At 48.2% G+C, this 22,146-nt stretch overlaps 1 protein-coding gene across 4 annotated transcripts in view; it reads right to left on the bottom strand.

Annotated features, from left to right (window-relative positions):
* The window catches only part of B4GALT1 (beta-1,4-galactosyltransferase 1), a 31,996-nt gene extending 10,189 nt beyond the window's left edge, over window positions 1-21,807 (bottom strand). For 2 of the 4 annotated variants that reach the window (XM_033520323.1, XM_015614948.1), the window contains exons 1-5: window positions 13,406-13,550; window positions 10,796-11,031; window positions 3,428-3,615; window positions 1,940-2,062; window positions 307-411 (exon numbers count right to left, since the gene is read on the bottom strand). In XM_033520323.1, coding sequence (XP_033376214.1) covers window positions 307-411; window positions 1,940-2,062; window positions 3,428-3,615; window positions 10,796-11,031; window positions 13,406-13,535 — 782 coding nt within the window. In that variant the 5' untranslated portion in view covers window positions 13,536-13,550. Of the gene's footprint in view, window positions 1-306; window positions 412-1,436; window positions 1,675-1,939; window positions 2,063-3,427; window positions 3,616-10,795; window positions 11,032-13,405; window positions 13,551-21,668 lie in introns of those variants that run through there. The other 2 variants (XR_004500406.1, XM_015614950.3) reach the window with 2 other exon arrangements.
* Between the last annotated feature and the right edge of the window lie 339 nt (window positions 21,808-22,146).

Raw genomic sequence — 22,146 nt, 5'->3', positions numbered from 1 at the left:
GCTGGAAACAGTTGCTTGGAATCTAATTTTCTGTATTTAAGGGGAAAAAAAAAAAAAAAAAAGAGGAGAGGCCTTCTTGCCATAGTGGAATGTTGGGGAGAAGGTCTATAATCAGATGTCAACTGGCAAGGGGCATGGGTCAGCTTACGGGGCAGGAGCAGAGAGCTCAGCCAGGGAGGAGATGGCTGCAGCCTTTCCACATTCCAGCTTTCCACATTTCTCTTTGTACAAAGAGAAAGCCAAGCAGTTGGAGCAGCAAGGGCAGGAGGCACCCCTAAACCTGCTGTGGGACAGGGTGAGACACACCTCTCGGGGTTGGGTTCGTTCTTCCTGTCCCGGGAATGCCGGATCATTCTGCACTTCCCAATGACCGCATCCGGACGGGATATCCCCATGCCTTTAAACACCAGCCTGTAGAAAGCAAGTACATTAAACACCCAACGGATGTGGGATGCTCTGCCACACCTTCCACAAATAACCACTGGTTTCACCTACTTTTTTTTTTTTTATTTGTTTGGGTTTTTTTTTCGGGGGGGGGATGTTACTAATGCACTTCCTAGCTTGCCAACACAAGGAAGGAAAGCCAGTCCTTTTCCACACAGACATTTTATCTATTACTCCCCCTGCCAACACCAAGGTAATTCACCACACACTCACACCTCCATCTCCTCCAAACAACACCCCAGCGCCCACATTAACCCTGCTCCAGGCTGTAGACTCGAATTTGAGTGGGAGTCATCTAGTTTTTTTAACCCATCTGGATAGGAACCAGAGGAGCACTTATCTTTTGTGACATGGAAGCTGCAGTGCTGGGGGAAATGGAAGTAAATGGTGGTGAAGCAGCATAAAGGAGACACATGATAAGAGTCACAGTGGTCCCAGCTGGGACTTACCAGGTGAGGGGGAGCCCCTCTTTCTTTGCAGGCTCTCTAAAAAGCACCTGCAGGGTTTTTTCATGGATATCAGTGATGAAAAATACTTGGTTTCTTTTTTGCCTCTCCCTTTTCACTTCTGTGGAGCATCTTTTGTTCCTCAAAACCCAAGTGCCCCAAAAAGAAAGGACTGCCACCTTGCTATGAATGCCCTACTGGAAAGTTGTCTCTCTCTTAGTTTTTTAATAGAAGTGCAAAACTTTGGGAAGATACAATTTTTTTTTCTTTTTGAAACACCCTTCCTTGAAGCCCAGAAGTGCTCAGAAACCCTATAGAAAAGATCACAGAGTGGTTTTGTCACTGAGAAACATGAAGAAGTCTTCCAAATGCAAGCCCCTCATGATGATTTCTCTCGGTGAATAATGCTGTGGATATGTGAAGCTGTAAGGTAGCATAACCCCATGTTCATCCTTTGCTCTGATCTTCCCAGCCTGCCCTGTGAGAACACCTTCCTCCTCTCCTGCAGTTCTGAGCCTTGCTCAGCTTCCTTCCAGTCAAGCTCACCTGGCTCACAGCATTGTACAGAGCTGCTTACAGCCTGACAAAAATGGAACTCTCCTGGGAGCAAAGCAGTCTGCTACAAGGCTGCAGACCCAAACAAATCTTGGGCTGCACTGGACAAGGTGGGTCAAGGTCTCATCCACCTTTGGCTGCACGTCCTGAATCCCCTTCTCTGAGTCGCTGCTGGGAGACCCAGAAGCATGCTGCTCCAATCGGTGCACTGGTGTGGATGCTGGTGAGGCTATAGGGAGAATGAACAATGCAGGGGGACGGGGCAGTGGTGTGACTTTTCCAACTAGACCCCTCCCCACCGCACCTTGGGAGCTAAGAAATGGGGTGCCAGCACCCAGCAGGAACATGTTCTCACCAAGACAGTAGGTTGCCCACACACCACCCTCATCTCCTGCCTGGAGACACCCCCATACCCAGGTGAGAGCAGCAGGTCTGTGTTCATCCTCACCCTGGAGGCACCCCAGGAAGGATGCCAAGGAAGAAAAATTATTTACCTGTTGTAAATGTCATCATCTTCACCACCCCAGCCCCAGTAATTGTTTGGGAACCCATTGATCTTTGTGAACTGCTCTTTGCTCAGGGCAGACACACCTCCAAAATACTGATTGTAAGGCAACCTGGAAGCAGAGAAAAGAGCAAATTAGAGAAGAGGGGCAAGCCAAGCAGCAGCCTGCCTGCCTGAAAAGAGCTTGCTGCTGCCCTTCACCCAGCCAGCACCCACTGCAAGGCACCTTCCTGCTCCAGGAAGCAGGCAGGTGTGGTGGTACCCTGGACTCCACTGTGAGAGAGGGAACTGGTGGGCTCAGTCCCAAATATATCTGAGAAGCATTTTGCAACTGGAAGTAGCTGCAGCCTTTTACTAAGCAGTACACTGTCCTCAAAGGACAGGCTGAAATGCATATCACCTCACTGAAGGTGACAGGAATACCACAGGAGTGGCAAGAGCTCAGACACTGGATGTGCCACACAACCTTCTCCTCCTGCGGCTCTACCACTCAGCCCCACACTCCTCAGTGCCCCAAAAAGGAAGCTTACAGCCCAAAGCTGAGCTGGCAGTGTGGCCTTGCATACAGAAAGCCAACTAGCTCCCACTTGAAACGAGACAATTCACCAGGAGATCAGGGATGGATGACATTCAGACCCAGAGCATACAGAGAGGGTCCACACAAGGATCATCAGGACCTAGTACAGACTTATCTCTGCTTTAACAAGTAGAGGAACCCCCAGGACCATGCATTTCTGTTTTAAGTTTCACTTCAGTGCAAGAAAGAACTGCAGATGCTGCAGTGCCAGTGGCAGTCCTGTTCCAAGTAGGGCTTGGGTCTGGAGTAGAGACATGGTTGGCAGAGTAGGGACCCTGCCAACACCACCATCACTGGGGAAAAAACCAAACCAAACCAAACAAACCCCTAAAAAACCAAGAACCCCAGACAGGAAGAGGAAGACACATTTTTGTTCTGAACAGCTGAACCCAAATGTATGCTGCAAGAAATTTTTCTCTGTGCTGCTCTCATGTACCAGGGCAGGTCTCTCAGTGGCACAAAACCAAACAGCCAAAAAAATCTTGTCTTGCTCTTAAAATAGTGTCTGATGCAGTCTTTTTAAAGCTGCACATAATTCTCACTTTGTGAGAATGTCTCACTTTTCAGACTGGGTGGAAACACTAGCTGTCTTCCAGCTTCCAGACTGAAACACAAGAAGGGATATGTGGGCATCTGCAAAACGAAGGGTTCTTAGCTCTTCCTCACCCTACATTTCACCTTCCAGAAGCTGTGAGCTTTAATAAAATGCTCAGCTGCCTTTCTCTGCCTTTCCCCCCTGCAGCCACCCGCTCCCTGCAGGGCCCTGCATGTTAAGACAGGCTTTTGGGAGAGATGCTTTCCCATGCTTCCAGTGGTGGGCGGGGATGTGTAACACTGTGCCTGCCCTGCTAGGCTGGCACTGGTATTAGGAATAAGATGCCACTCTGAAAGTTGTCTCACCGAAATCCAAATTTATCCATGGATACAGAGAGGTGACGTGGCTGGCTGTAACATTTGTAGGTGTTCCTGTCATCCATTGGGATGAGGTCTACATCACTAAACACAAAGCAATCATAGTCATACTCCTTCAAGGCCTCTGCAAATCCAATATTCAGCAGTTTAGCACGGTTAAATTCTTCTTCTCCATCCTAATTTAAAAACAAATAGAAACAGTTAAGTGACTTAAATTTGGCAGTTGACATCAGCAGTTCCTTACCTGTTGCCAGATGTTGGTGTTGCTGCAGAGGGGTGGCATGCCTGTGATGGACTGAGCTTGAGCCTGAGCACTGCCCTTGCAGCCCCCATGGAATGTTTGCAGGAGGCCTCCGTGACCCCAAATGCTGCCTGCAGGACAATGACACTGGGACAGCAGCAAACCATGGGGGCAGAAAAAACAGCTGAGGAAAGGCTGGACCCAGCTAAGATCCCATGTTTTGGTGGGAGCCCCCAAGAGGGCAGGTTTTGATACGATACTAAGCAATCCCTATGCTCCACCCCATGCACAGGCATTTAAGGATTAAATTTTCTTACACAGGGCAAACAAGTGGGGCTTCCTGAAGCAGCAGAGAAAAGAAAAAGAGGTGAATTCCTCTGGAAGAAGAGATGCTTGCTACAGAGAGGAACGTTGGCAGTGCCTTAGCTTACAGCCATAAAAAGGACCATGAGCCAAAACCCTGCTGTGGCCAGAGTTTCAGCACCCTCCTCCTAAGCTCTGCCACAATGTGGTTGTGAGACTCTGCTGAGCAACATGTGATCACAGGCCAGACCTGATCTGCCAAGTGTGAGACGGCACCGGGAGCCAAGGTCTGATGCTCTGCTGCTCACCTCTGACCCTCTGCCAAGCCCTGAGCAGTCACGAACACAGAGGAGCAGGATGCTCCCTGGGCCCTGGGAAACAGGTTTGGCATGTGGCTGTGACACACAAGCCTTGGTTACTGCAAGGCAGGCCAGCACAAGCTGCTTCCTGGAAGGGCTACAGCTCGAGAGATGGATGCTGCCACCACGGCAGTGGCACATCCCCTTCTTTGGTGCATTTCCACCACTCTTCATCTGTCCTGGGGGCCTTGATGGGAAAATGAAACCAGGAAGGCTCTCACCATGACGGGAAGGACTTGAAAAGAGCTGACACTACAGCAGGGCAAATTTATCCCGGGGCAAGCACAGCTAATGAAGGGACTGGCAGAAAGCAGGGCAGGAAAATCTTCACTTTCCTCCTCAAGCAATGAAGCACCTGAGGAGAACCTGTTCAGCCTTTTTTTAGGCAGAAACATTTCAAAAGTACATGTGGATTTGAGCACAAGTAGAGGCTCGCAAATTGCTGAGTACTTTGGAAAACCTAAATGATCATGCCCAAAACCCAAGAATACTGGTGGTTTGAAAGTAAGGATTTCCAATCAAAGACCCCACTCTGCAGCAGCAGCTTCAAACTGAAACCCTGTACAAGGGAACAGAGCAGGTAGAAGAAAACTCATAGGGCATGGCTCAGAGACTGAAGGTTTTTGCTGGCCTAGAAACCAAGACTGCCAAATCCATTCTACCTTTAGTGAGAGTCTCCACACTCTCTGAGCAGTGTCAAGACAAAGGACTCCCCCACGGTGCAAGTTGTCCCCCGACTCTGAAGTACCCCCACCCAACATGGGATGGAAATCATCAAGGATGGATAAAATACTGTGCCCAAGGAGCAGCAGCTTGAAACACCACATTCTCTGTAACAGCTTCACCTGGTTAATAAACGATCATTTTGGTAACTGTTTAATCCAGACTGGTTAATATATCTGCTGCTGAAGAGCCAATGCAGGTTCTTGAAACAGCCCCAAGTATATTCCAAATGAAGGTTTTAAAATGCAAGTGTCAAACCAAAGTTTTCAAAAGCATTCCTCACCTGCCTTGGGCATAAATGACTTCACAGGGAGGAGTAAGCTTTCATGGAAGAGGATCTGAGCAAATTCTCAGCATCCTCACCCAAAACAAAAGAGTTCACACAAATAATAAGGTGGTGGGTGGACGATCACCATCATGCATAAAGCAAGAGCAGTCTGGAAACTCGAGTAGAGAAAATGAAGGTAAGTAGAACAAAGAGGCTGGGGAGAGGAAGCAGCTGAGGTCATGAGATTGGAGGGTGCAAAGTGTGCTGCCCAGCCCCAGCTGCCCAGCAATCCTCAGGTCCCACAGCACCAAACCCAAACTTGGCCCCAAGGTTGTGAGTGGGACTTGTCCTGGTGCTGCTGCAAAATGCAACGGGCTCACGCCTCAAAGCAACTGCTGGGGCCAGTCCAGGAGAGCAGCCTCATTTCATACCCTTTGGCTGCTCTTTTCCTAATGAAATTCAAGGCAAAGGGCACTTCACACTGATTTTGTTAGCAGCAGAGGCTCAGCTGTAATTAACCAGTGCCTTCGGGTAGCCTCTAACTCTTCTGGGTGACACATGAGGATTAACGGTGATACAAAGAGCTGTGTTTTTGAAACTATCCCCAAAAAAACCTCAAAGCACAGAGAGTTTTGCACCAAGAGCCTGCAGGCTCTTGCCTTTCCTGCCACCTCACCCACAGGACTCCAGCAGAGCTCACACTGGAGCCCGGTGCGTGGAGAGGGTCAGGACACAGGGCAAACACTTCATGTGGGCATTGCCACTTTCCTCCCAAATGGTCACACAGCTTCACACTCGGAAATCCAAAAGACTAGGAAGAAGATAATCACAACCTATGAAAGAAAACAAAGAACCCTCTCCAAGCCATTTTCCAGTAACTTTACAGAGAGCATGTAGCTCATACAGCAAACTTTGCAAGGCTGTTATCAGCTGCGACTGTTTTGAGGGCAGAAGGCTGGTTTTCTGTCCCAGAAGTTATGTGGGGCTTTAACACAATGTACTGGAACAAAAAAAGACTAACGAGGTTTGCTTTTTTGCAGAAGCTCTGTTTCTTTACCTAAGGCACTGGCATGCTTGCGGTATCACAGATTCAAATCTCTCAAAACTCGAAGGCATGCTGCAGGCTGCCATCTCTGACTGATCCCAGACATTTTCAAAAAATAACCAAATAAACCAGAGCTGTGAAAACTTCCTTCCAGGTCAGCACAGAGCACAGTACTCATCAGTGACCCTTGAGAAACTGAGTAAAGCACAACTGAAAAAACCTCCATCCCTCACCTCTGCCTGGTAGCTTGTCATCCCATGAATGCTGTTATTTGTCACAAAGAAATGGATTAGTTTGGACTTGCTTGGACAGAGAAGCATTATCCTGAAGAGTGAGGCAGTGCACAGAGGACTGCTAGTTTGACAATGCAGTCAAGCTCTAGACATAGCTTCTGTGCTTCCCTAGGCTTTCAGACAGAAAATATGTAGCCCAAGCACATTTTTGCTATTTTCTTTTTCCTGACAAATTTTCCCCAATGTTCTCTTGTCCTGAAACTTAACCCATTTCTAAGTATAGTGCTGGCACTCAGCACCTGCTTCTCGCTCCCGAATTAATTCTCTCTGTCATTCCCAGAACAAACTGCTGCCTCAGTCCTCCTGCAAGGTCCAACACTGCCTTCTGCTTGCACCTGGAGGCGAATGATCAGCCTGAGCAGAACAACATCCAGGCTTTTTTACTTCCCATCTCTTACCTCAGCTGAATCTGGTTTATTCAGCCAGACCTTTCAAAGGAGAGTTCCTTTTTTTTTAGTGCTAGACATAAAAATCTGAGGTTTTTGAATCGTTACTCTAACTAAAAGTGTTGCAAACCAGCAAGAAACCATACGTCCTGACTTTGTTCTGCCTCCCACATCTATAAAGGAGGCAGCTCTGTGACTCCTCACACAGAGAGCACAGATGAAATGTGGCTGCATCACTTTCACCTGAATCCTACACTCATCAGATCTCAGGGAGGTAATGGTGAGGATATATGTTTCTAGCCAACAAGGACAGAGCCATCACCTGCCAGTGATAGCGAAGTCAGGGACACACTGAGACAGCCTGAACCACACACACTATTTCCATGGGAAAGTCCTTCCTCCAGCAGACTTGACCAGACAGAAAAAAATTACCAGAGCCATAGAGAGATATTGGGAGATACTTAGGTGTTTCTCTGTTACAGGGTGTTTTGAAGCCTCAGCACAATTACACTGGGCTGTGGTAGAGAGCAGCCACAGTGGAAACCTGCCTCCCCTGCCACTCTAAGGGTAAGCAGGAGCTGAGCACAATTCCCTCCTTTGACCACATATCTGACACCCCCTGCAAAGTAACATGAATAAAAGTGATGCCCCAACCACTCCACACTCACACACCTCTCTGGAAAACTGCTACCAAGACATTGCAACTAGCACCAGGAGCCAGTGGAAAATGGTTTCCTGAAAGCTGCCTGGTTTTCAGGAAACTGGCTAAGTCTTCCCTTTCCCAAACTTTAGTCTGGCTGCATGGGCATTTGCATGGGCTGGAATGCAGTGAGAAGATCAATTTCCCCAGACTCAAGTATCCTCGTGGCAATGGCCGCAGGCATGGGACAACACGCGGATGTGTGGGAGTGAGCGATGCTGAAGGAGATGCTGCAAATTCATCACTTGTGTGGCATCAATGGGCGCTGGCAGAGCATGTCTAGCCGCATGTCCTCATCTCAGATTTGCCTGAAAAATCCTCCAACTGCTATTCCACACACTAGGTTTGGGTTTTTCTAGGGGTGGAGAGTGCAAGGTGAAACGTAATACATTATTTTCCACTGGCTCCTGTTACGTGCCAGACATTTTACAAACATTATCCCCCTGACTTCAGCCAAGTGCTACTCAGAGGCATTCAGGCACGCAAGAACAGCATGGTGGAGACACAATGGACTCGTGACAGAAACACATTGCGCTGAAAGGAAGAAGTTTGACATTACCAGTGCAGCAGTAGCAGGGCTCAGCGCTCCTCTTTCTTTCTATGAGATGCGGAGCACAGAAGAGCATGTAGGCAGCGTGTAAGAACCAGATCACACAGTAATTCTCCTTGCTTCAGTGATTGCTTTGATATAGACAGGATTAACAAGTAAAGGTAATATTTCCCCGCTAGAAGGAAAAATAAAATAAAATAAAAAAAAAAAAAAAAAGGAGGGCAGATGCAAAGGGAAGGACAGACAAGAAAAAGAGAAAAGCAATTGTCAAGACAGCAGAGAAATAAGACTGTTTTCCTATTGTATTTCTGGAAGAATTAATACATTTTCTGCATCTCTCTCTATTCAATGTTCCCACTCACCCTTGGGAGATGCATCCTGTGGGTTTACTACCACTGACCACTCCACTTCTTCTGGACACAGCTTATTAGTGGCATGCAGAAGGAGAACGTTTATTTTACAAATCAAGTGGTCTTGCTTGATTTGCTTTACAAATCAAGTGGTCTCTTACTAACCTATATTTGCTGGATGTGGCCAGGGCATATATACCCTGTGAACTGCATTTCACTCTCATTCAAACTATGCCCAAGGGATGCACCTGAGAAAAATATTTGCTCCAAAACCTTCTGAGAGAGTTAGCTGTAAAGCACACAGCCCTAGTGCTGGAGAACAGGACCACAGAAGAGGAGTAGCCAGCAACACAGGCCAATGCAAGCCAGCATGCATCATCACAGCAGGAGCAGGGACTCCAATCAGGCTTCAGACACTGCCTGCCCTTAGGGGCACCAGCAGGGCTTTCCTCACCCTGGAAGGCTTTCCTCACCCTGGAACGCCACCGATGGGAAACACCACCCCCAGCTGCACTTCCAGCTCTTCACAATGGAGGCGACTCCTCTCCCACAAGTGATGCCCCAGACCATCTGCAGGCAGCTCTCACAGCTGGCCGGTGACTACACCTGCCTGGGAAAGCAGCAGCCCCCACCGCAGCACCGCTGCTGGAAGCCACGCCACGCTCTGGCATCCGAGCCGTGCTCAGAGCAGGGAGGCACAGTCCTGCCCCTGGCACCACCTGCACCCCCTGACCAGCAGGGTCTGTGGCCCAGCCAGCCCTGTGGCACCAGCAACTCGCACGGGCAAACGCTGCACGTGCAAGGAAACGCAGCCCGAAGGATGGAGGGAGCTGCGGCTGGCCCCTGCACCGCAGCGGCTCCAGCTGCTCCTTGCATTACGCAGGAAAAGGGCTCAATTTTAGGGCACAGCATGCCAGTCTGCATGCTGCAGAAATGCCTTGTGTCCTCGGCAGTGTGGCTGTCAGGCCGCAAGCACAGACAGATGCAGACACTGAACCACCTTGGCTGCTGTGCTGGGGAACTACTGCTAATTCCCCAGAAATCTCTTTTGTCCTGATCTCTGGCACCCTGGAAATGAACAAAGTAAGAGAAATCGTAGTAATGGAGCATCAGTTTTCCCTCTCAGGATAAGTCTCCCCCTACTTTCAAGTCTGTGACGAAATTCATCGCTTGGGTGACCATTTTAAATATTCATGGTGTTTGATATGCCCAAACACACCAGCTGATCCAAGTAGAAGCTTAAGGAGTTAACACTTAAAGAAGCATGTTATTTCATCTCAGTTTTTACTGAGCTGAGAAAACAGGATAAAAGTACATATCCAAGAGGGAAACTGCAGTGGAATTGTCCAGAAGGTGGTCTCTGCTGGGGCTCTCAGAACTGCATCTGCCCTTTCACCCTGCAGCTTGTACAACTGCCTGCACATTTTAAGGCTTTCCAAGGGTGAACAACATTCAATTATTTAAACAACATTATGCTATAAATTAAGACAGCTTGCCTTGAGTGAAATGTGCATTTTTACACCTTTTTTTTTTTTTTAAAGGCAGATTGAAGGCCACCAGATATCAAGGAAAAAAATCCCCAAAATCAAAAACTCCAAGAACTTCCCCAGTATTACTTGTTCCTTTTTTATTCCCCTGAAGACAGCCACTTACCTGCCCCACTGCCACAGCTTTGTTTTCTCCACCCTGACTTTGTGCACTAACATGAACAGAAGGTGCTTGATAAGGAGAAATCCTACACACTTAGGGTACATCTACTACCAACCTAGACATTAGACATCAACTTGTCACCTTAAAAATCCCTGCATGCCATTCCTGCAGCAGTTGGGAAAAAGTGACAATTGGAAAGAGATAATTAATTGGGTCATGCTATTAGGAATTCTTTCCTCCTCAACAAGGGGTTTCTTTTAAGCAGAAGCTCTTAAGAGTGGATTGTGCCTGAGCAGAAGCAGGGATCTCAGGTTTTCCATTAAAAGCACCAAAGCAGAATTTTTCTTCCTCTTCTTTTTCTTTTTTTAAGCAACCTTATTCCTGCCTGCCAGCCTACTGCTTTTCAAAGAAAAGCAACCATTCCTCTATTTTAAGGGGCACAGGCATTGTCGTGAGAGCTGTATAAAAGCTTGCCTCTAGCATCTTACCTGGTTGATAACATATACTCCATAATCCAGTTGCTGCCTTTGGAGAATTGGGTGCAGGTAGTAGAGCCAGTACTTCAGGTGCTCCTCTCGGTTCCTGAACGGTATGATTATTGCTACTTTCTGAAGTGCTATACAGTCCTTCGGAGTAAAACGACCCCCTGCTCTGACCTCTGGGTTTATTCTTGCCACTTCTTCCAGGTTCACAGGCTGGGAAAACTCCACACGTAGTGCACCAACTGGAAGAGAGGCATAACACAAAGCAGATTAACACACATGGTCTATTTCTCTGACACACATCCTTTACGCACATTAGGGTTTTGGTTGGGTTTGACTTTTAAGAAACAGCTTTTGGTCCCCAACACAAGCCCATCAGTGCTTGGAAGTACTGAAGCTCGGACCATCTGTACCCAAAGGAACCTCACACCACCAAGTCAGAGTAAACCCACAAACACTGTGGCCTCTTGGTATCAGAACCCAGCAGAGTCACTGACACTGATACCTACAAATCCTACAGTCTGTGTGGCCAACCAAGAGCTGTGCTCCCATTGCCACATGCACCACAAAACCAGCCTGAAGTATTGTCCTCTGGGCTCTCACCCACCTCAGGCAGCCCAAGAGTCAAGTACCTCAAAAATAGTTCTGCTCTCCTACCGACAAAATCACCTATGCCTAGTCACATGCAAAGTGAATAAAATCCCCTTCCTGTTTTTCTTCTTAGATATATTTTCAGTGTTTTGTACACATGCCCCTTATTTATGAAACGTTCTGTATTAGAAATGCTAAAAAAAACCATATCCAGATGTGCATTCATGTTGGCAACTCCTGCAGATGGTTCCAAAAGTCGCAGGTTTCGAAAGCACTGAAACAATCTGTGTCAAAACCAGGTTAAAACTGAGAAGTCCAGGTGGCACCAGGGAGGACCCTCACAACAGCCAGGCTGGCCCTTCTGTTTGCTTCCAGCTGCTCCAGCACCAATGGAGCCACGCACCACAAAAGCCTAAGGAAGGGCCTCTCCTGCTGCCACGTCCGGCTTCCAGCACCAGCCAGTCAACAAACTGCTCTTGGCACACACACTCATCTCCTGCTAAAGCCTCTGCAGCAGTGGGGTTGCTGAGGACCCCTTGCATAAGGCATAAAGCATCAACCATAAATACCAGTCTGGGGATCACCCCTTAAGGATTTGGCTGCTGTACCCTCCCCTTCTCCTCCATTTGGGTGTGCTTGTGTGTCCTACCTCGCAAATGCTACTGCCTCACATTTGTTGCAGAGACCCCCAGGCCCCCAGGTGGAGGGTACACTGCTCTGGGGGAGCCCCTTGAGAAGGGGCACAAGTGATTTAGAGAGCTCAAAAACGCAGTGGCCATCACAATCAACATTGTGGATTCCACAACACATGACTGCTAAAAAAAGCAGAAATAATGCTTCAGACTCATGGCACATTCCCAGGTTATTTAGAAGAAGCAACTTGGTTGTGCTGCTTCACTAACCTGTGCTCACTCAACACTGGAGAGGACTAGGAGGAGACTGGCCAAGCTGGCAGAGGTGCTCAGTGGCATGCTCAGGGAAGCTTTGCTGCATAGTGCCTGCACAGTGGCAGGATGCAAAGGGATCTCCTGACTTCTGCATTTTGCACTGGTTAAATGGCCAAGTTTTCCTCTCACAAGAGGAGAAGGCAGTGATTCCTCAGACTCCAGGGGCACTGGGATCAGTCTGCCCACGCTCCCAGCACTCCAGCAATTCCCAGCTGCACTCTCTCTGCCCCATGGTACAAGCAGGGCTCTGTGGATGCCTGCCCTGCAGCTGCAGAGCCAGGGCCACAGCCTCTCTGCTCTGAATTCTAAGTGTGGCTTGCAGGGAGAGCTCAGAAGGTGCTCTGCAGCAGGAGGAAGAAGCAAAAATTGGAGGAACTGGGGCAGGAACTCACTCACAGCGGAATGACCGGGACTGGGGTTCAGTGGTGACAAGAGAGGGAGACAGTACATTGTTTCCTCTGAATTTGGGGATTCCTTCCACACCATGGTGGAAAGCATTTTCCCAAAACAGCCTCTGACCCCAGCCCACTTGCATACCCACTTCACCCAGCCATCCCTGTGCCCATCAGTGTCACTGCCATTACGAGACTAGCACTCAGAGTTAGGATGATGCTACACTTTTGTGATTTTAAAACAGCAGAGGGCATTGCACTGGGCATGGTTCACCTAACTGGTCGCAGCCAACAAACGGGATTATGCTGGACGTCTGTGCCCTGGGACTTTATTTTCCTATCCTTCTTGCGCCTGACTACCAGCAGCAGGACCCAGTGGGATCCTGCAGGAAGCAGAGGAGCAGAAGCAACACATGCCCTGGTGGGGCCCTGCCAGCCTAGTCCATCACCAGGCACTGGGTGTGGCTGCTGTCCCATCAAACAAGCCGGTTCCTGTTGGGACACGCTGGGCTCTGTGCTCCCAGTTACTGGACTCTTCTCCCAGTTGCTGCTCCCAAGAAGCAACCGGGAGCCCCATCAGACTGGAGAATGCTTTCTGGTTTAACAAACAAAGGTTCTTTTAATGTCTCGAACCCACTCGGAGTAAGGCGGGAGGAAATGAAAGTCTGCCATTTAGGTGAACTTACAGAGGAAATCTCCCACTGGTGACTTGTGAGCTCCAGCTGGGCAAGGACAGCCACAAGCATTTGGAGCTGCAGACGGCGTTTTGCTGGCTGGCATCCAGCAGCCCCCCAAGGCGGAAGACAGACCACTCATCCTGCCAGCACTCACTCTTGCTTGCCTTATGGAGACTGGAACATTGGCACAGAAAAGATGGGAGCAGAAAACATATTCATTGTAAAAAGCAGCTGCAGAAGGCAGAGATTTAACAGTTTCATAGTCTTGAAGGGCACTGGTGAGAAATGATCTCTACTGCTCCAACCCCCAGTTTAATGCATCAGTTTTAAGGGCAGCACACCTTGCAAATACTGCCCTAAAGGGATGCAGCCAACATGTAGGCCAGTGAGCAGTCCCCCAGCACCAGTGCCATCCATTTGTGGCATGGCAGCCGCTTCTGACACAGGCTGGACACAAATCGCTCAGTTAACACATTCACCAAATACAAAACCAGAAAAGAAGCTGAATAGACTGTTTTGAAATACAGAATGACTAAAACAAACTCGACTTCGTAAAGCCATGTGGCTGACACAAAGCAGCAGCAACATACTACCCACTGCAAACTGATGCTTTCAGTTCACTTCCCGAGCAGGACAAGGCTATAAAGCCAAATCCACAAACACAGAGGCTTTCCAACTGGTTAACAGAGTCACAGTTCCAACTACTAATTTAAAATAATTTTCACTGAAATTTGACTACCTGTATAGCAAGCAGCCCCAGGGCTGCTGTTTCTGTAGGATGCTGACTCAGGATGTAATCTGCAATGCCAAGAAAATGTGCAGAAAGTCTGCTGCAAGTGCTGTCCCACCTGTCAAAACTGTGTCCCTATCTATGTTTACTAGGTAAACTTTCCAGCTTGATTCACTCCATTTGAGTCTTTTCTGATTCTGTCCTGACATAGGACTGACTGCCTGACATAGGAGTCACTGTATATGGAGTCTCTTCTAAAAACACAGGCACGACAGCGCTGTGTGGACGTGCAACTCTGGTCACCCACGCAGCCCTGCATCTGTAGGCAGATGCTGGTTGGGCTCAGCATCACAAAGCTACAACAGAGCAGCTTCACGAACCTCCACTGTGTATTTTTAGCAAAAGAAAACCTTGGAAATATAAACAAGCAACTTGCAGGAAGCTTGCAAATAAACACAAAAGCACAGCATCACATCAAAACATTTCAGAGTTTGTAAAAGGAGGCTTTAGCTAACATTGGAAGGGTAAGAGTAAGATACACCTAAAAAAGCCAGCCCACTCCTGCCCCTCACTTCTGACCCTCGGAAGCATTTCTGCTCACAGGGAAGGTGCACAGGAAAAGCCAGGGGCCATCATGCTGCTCACAAACAGGAAGCAGTTTCTCACACAAAGCAAAAAGTGAGGCTTGTGAAAAGCCAGAGGCAGTGCTGGAGCCCCAGGAGCCTGTCCCACAGCACCAGTGATTTTCCTGTCCCCCTTCCCAACAGCCACACCTGCCACAACACCTAAACCTCCTGCCATCTGAGGCTGCCAGCACACAGCCTTCCTGCTGCCTTCCTGCTGCTCATCCTGCTGACCCAAAGGAGAGGACCCTCACACAAGCAGCCCAGAATCCACTCAGCCTGATGCTATTATAAATCTAGAAACTGCTCCAGCCTCCCTAGACCAAAGGGCGCGATCTAGGGAGGCTCTAAGGAACATTTTCCCCGTGCTAGAAGTGTTGGGAACACTCAGGCAGCTATGTCTCACAGGGCCAGAAGTGTACTTGTGCATCCCTACCAGGGCTGCAAACGGGATGACACCACACTCCATCCAAGAAGGTGGGAGCAGGTACAACATGAGGCTGCTGCCACAAAGGGAAGCCCTGGGGTGTTCAGGCAGGGGAATCCTATTCTTCAGAAGGGCAGTGCAGCCACGGAAGAAGGAAACAGGAAGGAGGGAACCTAGTCTCTGGGACAGGCTTGAAGAGCGATCCAGCTGTCTGAATCACCCTCCTGACAGCTTCATCGGGAAAACAAGCGAAGTCCACCTGCATGGTTTAAGACAGGCATCAATCTCAGACATTTAATTTAGTGCAAATGAAAGCAGAACAGGTAGTAGTGGTTGGAAAAAGGCACTCCCTGAACAGAGCCAAAAAGAACATTTCCATCACCCTGGCTGGGCACTGCTCTCCATCTGCTGAGCCGTGTGTACACACCCGTGCTGCCACACTCAGACAATCCTCATATCCAAAAAAAGCTGGAAAAGAGAAGCAGAGCTTGCAAAAGAGGAAAAAAAACCAAAACAAACAACTCTCTCTTTGCAGGGGCCCAACAGAAAAGGGAAGGAAGGGCCCATTAACCACACCAAGCCAGCCTTGGCTGGGAAAAACAGTATCAGCTCCACCCCAGACAATGTGAGAGCAAGTTCCCCCAGCCCAGGCTGTGAAGCAGGGCTGGACCCCAGCCCCACAGGGCAGCTCCAGGGTGGGCAGGCAGCTGCATCCCACAATTCAGCAAGAGAGTGATTTCCTCTTAAGGTCATTAAAATAATTTCCCGTCAGCCAAACTTCAGAGCTGTGCCAGCAGCTTTTCAGACAGCACCAGAGAGACTCAAGTCATAGCTCAGGCCCACGACAGGAGGACAGGGTAGCTCCCATGTCCCTTGCCCATCTGGGTCACCCAAGCAGCCATGTCCTGGCATCCAACCCACTGGTCAAAATGGCCAACTGGCTGGCAGCCGCTGCCTCTTGCTGCCCGCAGCCATTGCTCCTCTAGGAGAGTTCAAAGAAAAAACTCCTTGGGTCTTTCTAGAAATATCCTACTCAAAAAAACAGCCTCCCAAGGGCTGGTATACTTTTCACTTGGCTGATCTAAGCTTGTGAAGCTGCACACCCCCACAGATGTTAGCTATGTTAAGGCAAGGGAAGCCTGCTACATGGGCTCCTCTCCTGTCCTGGGCAGGCTCCTACATGGTCTGGCATCTGCAACCCCAAAGGGAAACAGGCTGAAAAAAATGAGGATGCATCACATGTGCTGGCAACATTGGGTCTGCCTGATTAACTCAGCAACTACAGCCAGAGAAAAAAAAATTTTAATCCAGTCCCCAGTACTGACACTAGCACGCGGCATCTTTAGAACAAAATAAAATTTAAAAAAAGGGAGACAGTCTTGTTGATGGAGGGTACTTCTGGGAGAGAAGCAGAGTCCTCCTTGGTGGCTCAAATCCAGTGCACGCTCATTGAGGCAGCTTTGAACAGTCTCCCTCTGAGCCAGGCAATCTGCATGTTATTAGCTCTTCCCACCCGCCGTAAAGTTAAATACCAGGCTCTCTAGCAGCAAACTCCAAACAAACACGGATCAGAAAAAGGCTGAGCAGACATCAGCCAGAAAACCCCCACTATGCAGCAGGATGGGATGTGTGGACAAGAGTCCACCCAGGCCAAGAGGCATCTCAGGCACGTCTCTGCCACTGGCAGCCCCAAATCACACAGCAATCCCCCCCAGCCCCTCTCCTGTGCCCCGTCCCATCCTGCCTATGGCATGTGATTCCAGCACTGCCCCAGGGCTGGGGTGTGCTCCCCAGACAGGTGGGGGAGCGCTGGGTGCCAGGTGGGGTGGAGGTGTGTCTGTCTGGCTGAAACTCTGCCAGGGCTTGTGCACCCCAAAAGCACGGGCTGGTGCTGGCATCAGGGAGCGCAGGAGGTGAGGACAGCAGGAGGGCATTGCATGCCTGGAGAGATGGCTGCTGCTTCATGCACTGCCTGGAGCACACAGGTTTGTGGAAACCCATCCCATAAGGCCTTTACAGGGCCACTTCCAGATTCAGCAAGACAAGTTTGCAGGTAACTTGTCTCTGTGCCCTCAAAGCAAGTCCAGTGACACCCCAGCCGGGGGAGGTGACAAAAGCAATTCTCTTTCAGACAAACATCTGCAGGGGCTTGGCTGCCCCAAGCTCCCTCCAGTTCAGTAGCCGCTGGAAAGGCTGTTTGCCATGTCCCTGGCCATGGCCAATGTTCAGTGAAATTAGCACCTGCATTGCAAATGCAATCCACATCTGGCCAACCAGGCACCTGTCCTTGCAGGCAGCAGCTGCACAAAAGAAAACACTGATCCAGTTGGGATGGGCTGAGCAGCAAGACCTTCTTCAACCCAGAGAAACAGGAGCAAGCTGAACATTGACACTGCTCCATCCATGTGCCCCAAGACCCCAAACCTCTGGCCCCATCACTGCAGTATTGCTGTGGACTGGCTGGTTTTGTCCCCAGAATGAAAGCAGAGAAGGGTGTGCAGGAGGGAGCAGTGCAGCGGCTGTAGGATGCTGGCTGGAGAGTAGTGCCCACTGGTGAGGAAAGGAGGTGAGCAGTGGAGCCCAGCACCTCCTGCTTGCTTCTGAGGCCATCAGACCTTGAGCACCGCCCTGCTGAGGACAGTGCACTGCCAGCCCCCTGCCCTTTGGGGTGGGGATGGCCCTCAAGACAGGGCCAATGTTCCCTATCTGCCAAATGAAGTCAGACTAAGATGCTCCGCACCAGAGGAGGAAAGTGAAAGAGCTTAACTGAATTCTGTGTCCAAGTGCAGTTTTGGGAGCTGCAAGTTATCCATCTCTTTCCAAACACAAACTTGGCCCAATTTCCGAAGAAACTAGCTATTGCTTCATATCAATGCTGGCAGAGAAACAAGCACGTTATAAAACACTAAAGACAGAAAACTTTCCTTTTCTCCTCCATCTGTTGTGCTTTGTCCCTGAAACAGCTGCTCTCCAGCACAGCACCTTTCCAAGTTACTTTGTGAGCCTAATTAATGCTCCTTGACCTCCACTTTGGCCAGATAAGAGGATGCTAGTGATATTCTCCTCACAGAAGCTGCTCCCTGCCTGCCAAGAAAGCCTGTGCTTCAGAGGTATGACGTGCTCCCAGCCACACAGATATATAGCTGTGGAGCTGTCGGTGGTGTTGCCAGGATCACACATCTACTCCCTGCCAAACATCTTAAGCATATTCTTTGGAGAAGTTTAACAGTTTCTCAAACCCTCTTTTGAAGCCAATAAAGTTTAGCAATGCCTCCAGCACCCAGGTGGGCAGGAAGGAGCAGAGACCAGCTATATAAAATATATATATATTTTATATATTAAAAAAAGGTTAAAAAAAAAGGCAGGTCCAGATGAGGGAGAAAGGAAGATGCTACACGTAAAGCAAATGTTTTCTCCACTGCCTGGTATTACACAGATTCAGAAGCCTCCAATTCCTGGAGTAGAAACTCACCACAGCAAGATGAGAGCCTATGACTGTAGGTAGGCAATCTGACAGCATGATCAGACCCCAGGCATGCCACACATACCAAATCCCTCTGGCACTGTTTAGAAATCTTCCTACAAAATGATGGTTTAGCATCTCTTACATTTTCTCCCTCTTGCCCCAATTTTGTCCTGCTAAGATTCTGCCAGTGGTAAAACATCTTCCACCTCTGCACCACACAATGTCCACATATACAGGGCCTCAAACTCCATTATTTATGAATTCAATCTCAGGCAGCACATAACCTCTAAATACTTCTTTAATAAAGGCACCAAACATCACTGCTGATTTTACAGGCTACCTCAAAGCATCAGAAAACCCTCATCACTTATCTTCAGCATCAACAGTTTAGAGCACCTGCTTGTACTGACTACACAGGCATCAGAAGGAGTGCATTGAAGAAATAGCCTGTGTAACAGGTTCTCTTGTCCCTGAGAGACAGCTGTCCAAAGGAGTTTTTTTCTTTCAATTCTTGCTTTTTCTTAATACATGGCCTCACTAACATGGAAGTGGGAAGCACCAGCTTATATCCAGAACTCTGACACCTTGGAGAAGCAGTTCTTTTCCTTGTATGCCCAAGATGCCCAAGCTGAAGGGTGCTGCTGGGTGAGAGGCTGGACATGACCCAGCCATGGGCACTCCCAGCCCAGAAAGCCAGTTGTATCCTGGACTGCATCCAGAGCAGTGTGGGCAGCAGGGGAGGGAGGGGATTCTGTCCCTCTGCTCTGCTCTGGTGAGACCCCACCTGGAACCCTGCATCCAGCTCTGGGGTCCCAGCACAGGAAGGACATGGACCTGCTGGAGTGAGTCCAGAGGAGGGACACCAAGAGGATTAGAGGGGTGGAGCACTCTCCCCGTGTAGACAGGCTGAGGGGGTTGGGACTGTTCAGCTTGGAGAGCACAAGGCTCTAGGGAGAAAACAAAGCTGGTGAGGTGAGGGACTTTCGACAAGATAGTGACAGGACAAGGGGCAATGGCTTTTAGGTGCCGCATGTTTGGACTATATGTCAGGAAAAAATCCTTCACTGTGAGAGTGGTGAGGTATTAGAACAGGTTGCCCGGGGAAGTTTTGGGTGCCCCATTCCTGGAAGCATTTGTTCAAGGCCAAGCTGGGTGGGGCTCTGAACAACCTGGTCTAGGTAAAGGTGTGCATGCCCACACCAGGAAGTCAGGATTAGATGATCTTTAAGGTCTCTTCCAACCCAATCCATTCTATGGTATCCCAGGAAACAACCTGGGAAAAGAAGTCCCTCTCTGGTGGTTTGTCCTTTGGACAATTCACTGGTTCATACATTAACCTACAGTTTTGCTTGTCAATATCGGTTTATTACTAGTGTACAGGTTTATCAGTTTTTTAATCTTGTATCTGGGCAAGAAAAGCTATTAAGACAGACATGTGACTGCAATATTTAATACACCTGGATGAACTTTCCCAGTAGATGCTCATGACAAAAAGGGCAAATACACATCTTTTATGTTTACCATCCCCAGCCACACCTGGTGTCTAAATGGGGGTTAGAATTGGCTAAGGAGACAGTTGTACTCTAAAATAACCTTCATAAACACATGCACTCAGCTGGGCAGAGTTTGAAAATTACATCCCTGAAATACAGATAAGCCTGTCTATGAAATTCTGCTTTGCAGACTTCTGGCTGCTTTAAAATGAGCTCTTTTGTAAAGGGATATTTCAGCCAAAGAATTTGACCTCTTGTGCACACCCTCCTTAAACCAGCAGGCATGTAACTACCCCAACACCAAAATACAAAAACCACATGGAAATGGTAGAAGAAACACAGTTGACTGTTTTGAAAGTGCTTAGGCCAACACACATACTACTTTCTAGAGAGCAATTTTTTATTAAAAAAAACCCTAACCAAAACAAATACCACAATACTGTTCTGCATCTCCTAAAGAATGGAACAATTTGGGGAATGGACACCTGCAGGAAATATCTGGATTTACTTGCTTTTGGGCTTCTCAGAGAAACCAGAATTTCTTGGAATTTTTGACATTTTACTGCAGCAAGTAGGCTCTGCTGCCTTATATCCCGTTTAAGATACTCATTGGCATGCTGCTCTAAACTGGAGCATAAATCCAAAGGGCTTAAATTACCTTGTATTAGAGAATTTCATTGCTTTTAAGGACTTTCAGCTCAAAGCTGAATTAAAGTATTACCCCAGTCCTGATTTATTCTTTTAAATTATAAATAATAGCAAATGAACCATAAAAGCACATTTAAAATTTGGCACCTTCTTGCAAGAGATTAAAACTCATTCAGCTAATGCATTTGTTGCAGAGCCAGAGAGCAGGGAGTGTAAACTACTCTCTGAAGACTGCTAGGAAGAAAACTGTGGGCCTCTGCAATGAGTACCTGGCTATTTTACCATTCAAAAATCCTGAGCAGTTCAGTCACACATATCCTGTGTGAGTCATCACATGCTTCCTAACAACGATGGGGGAGGGGCAGGCAGGAAATTAAAAAAACTCAGAATTATGTATGTTAATAAATGTCAGTTTATTGAGGAAATGGAGTTATTGGAGATACCTGCTCCCATCAGGGCACTTCCCCATGGCTTTGGGAATGCAGGAATCACAGGACGGCTCCTGCTTTTCATGTTCATATTGATAAGTGAGTTTTCAGCTCAAAAAGGAGCATTTCTGAGTTCTGGGTGGGGAAATTACACGACAGAAATGCCCACAAAGTTGTACACCCTCTATTTTTCATGGTGGCCTGAGATGCTGATCAGGGCAGACTCAGCTCTGACCAACATGTGAGGCATGATACAGTTGCTTAACAAAAGCTGTTTGCTACCAAAATCTGAAAAGAACAGAGGGGAAAAAAAAAAAAAAGGAACAAACAGTTTCTCACCTACATGCTAGCTATAAATCTTGACACTGTGATGGTGCCAGGCTGCATGTGGCTGTACCACCCACAAGTAACACCACCTGTGAAGGTAACACAGCTAGAAAACATTTGCCTACTGTACCATAAAGAGCTACTTCTCCCGTCGATCTCTTGACCATCTGTAACCACTGCCAGTCGCTGCATATGGCCTTTGGCAGATTCAGTGAACTGCACTGAAGATGCTGCAAAGATGATTTAGAGCATATTAAATGATACTCCAGCAACTAACTCCAGTAACACTTTGAATCTTGGGGTCACTAAGAGCGTTTCTCTAAACTCCAGGCAGTTCCAAAGCACATGACTCACTCCTGACAGGATCAGACTAAGTGGAGATCTTTCAAAGCAAAGCTGTATTCATAAAGGGTTCCCACATCCACTTTCTGAGAACAGGCTTGCACAGCCACTTTCAGCGTAAGTGATGTAGCGGGAAAAAGTGAAAGATATGACTGAAAAGCAACATAAAACACAGGACAGTTTCTTTCAGTGACTTCAAAACTACCTTCCTAAATTAACAAACCAGACATTTGTAATTCAGATGCACTGATCCATAAGCAGTTGAC

This window comes from Parus major, chromosome Z (assembly GCF_001522545.3).
Source record: "Parus major isolate Abel chromosome Z, Parus_major1.1, whole genome shotgun sequence".
NCBI classification, from domain to species: Eukaryota; Metazoa; Chordata; class Aves; order Passeriformes; family Paridae; genus Parus; species Parus major.
The sequence above is the reverse complement of the archived record's forward strand: the minus strand, read 5'-3'. Positions and strand labels throughout refer to the sequence as shown.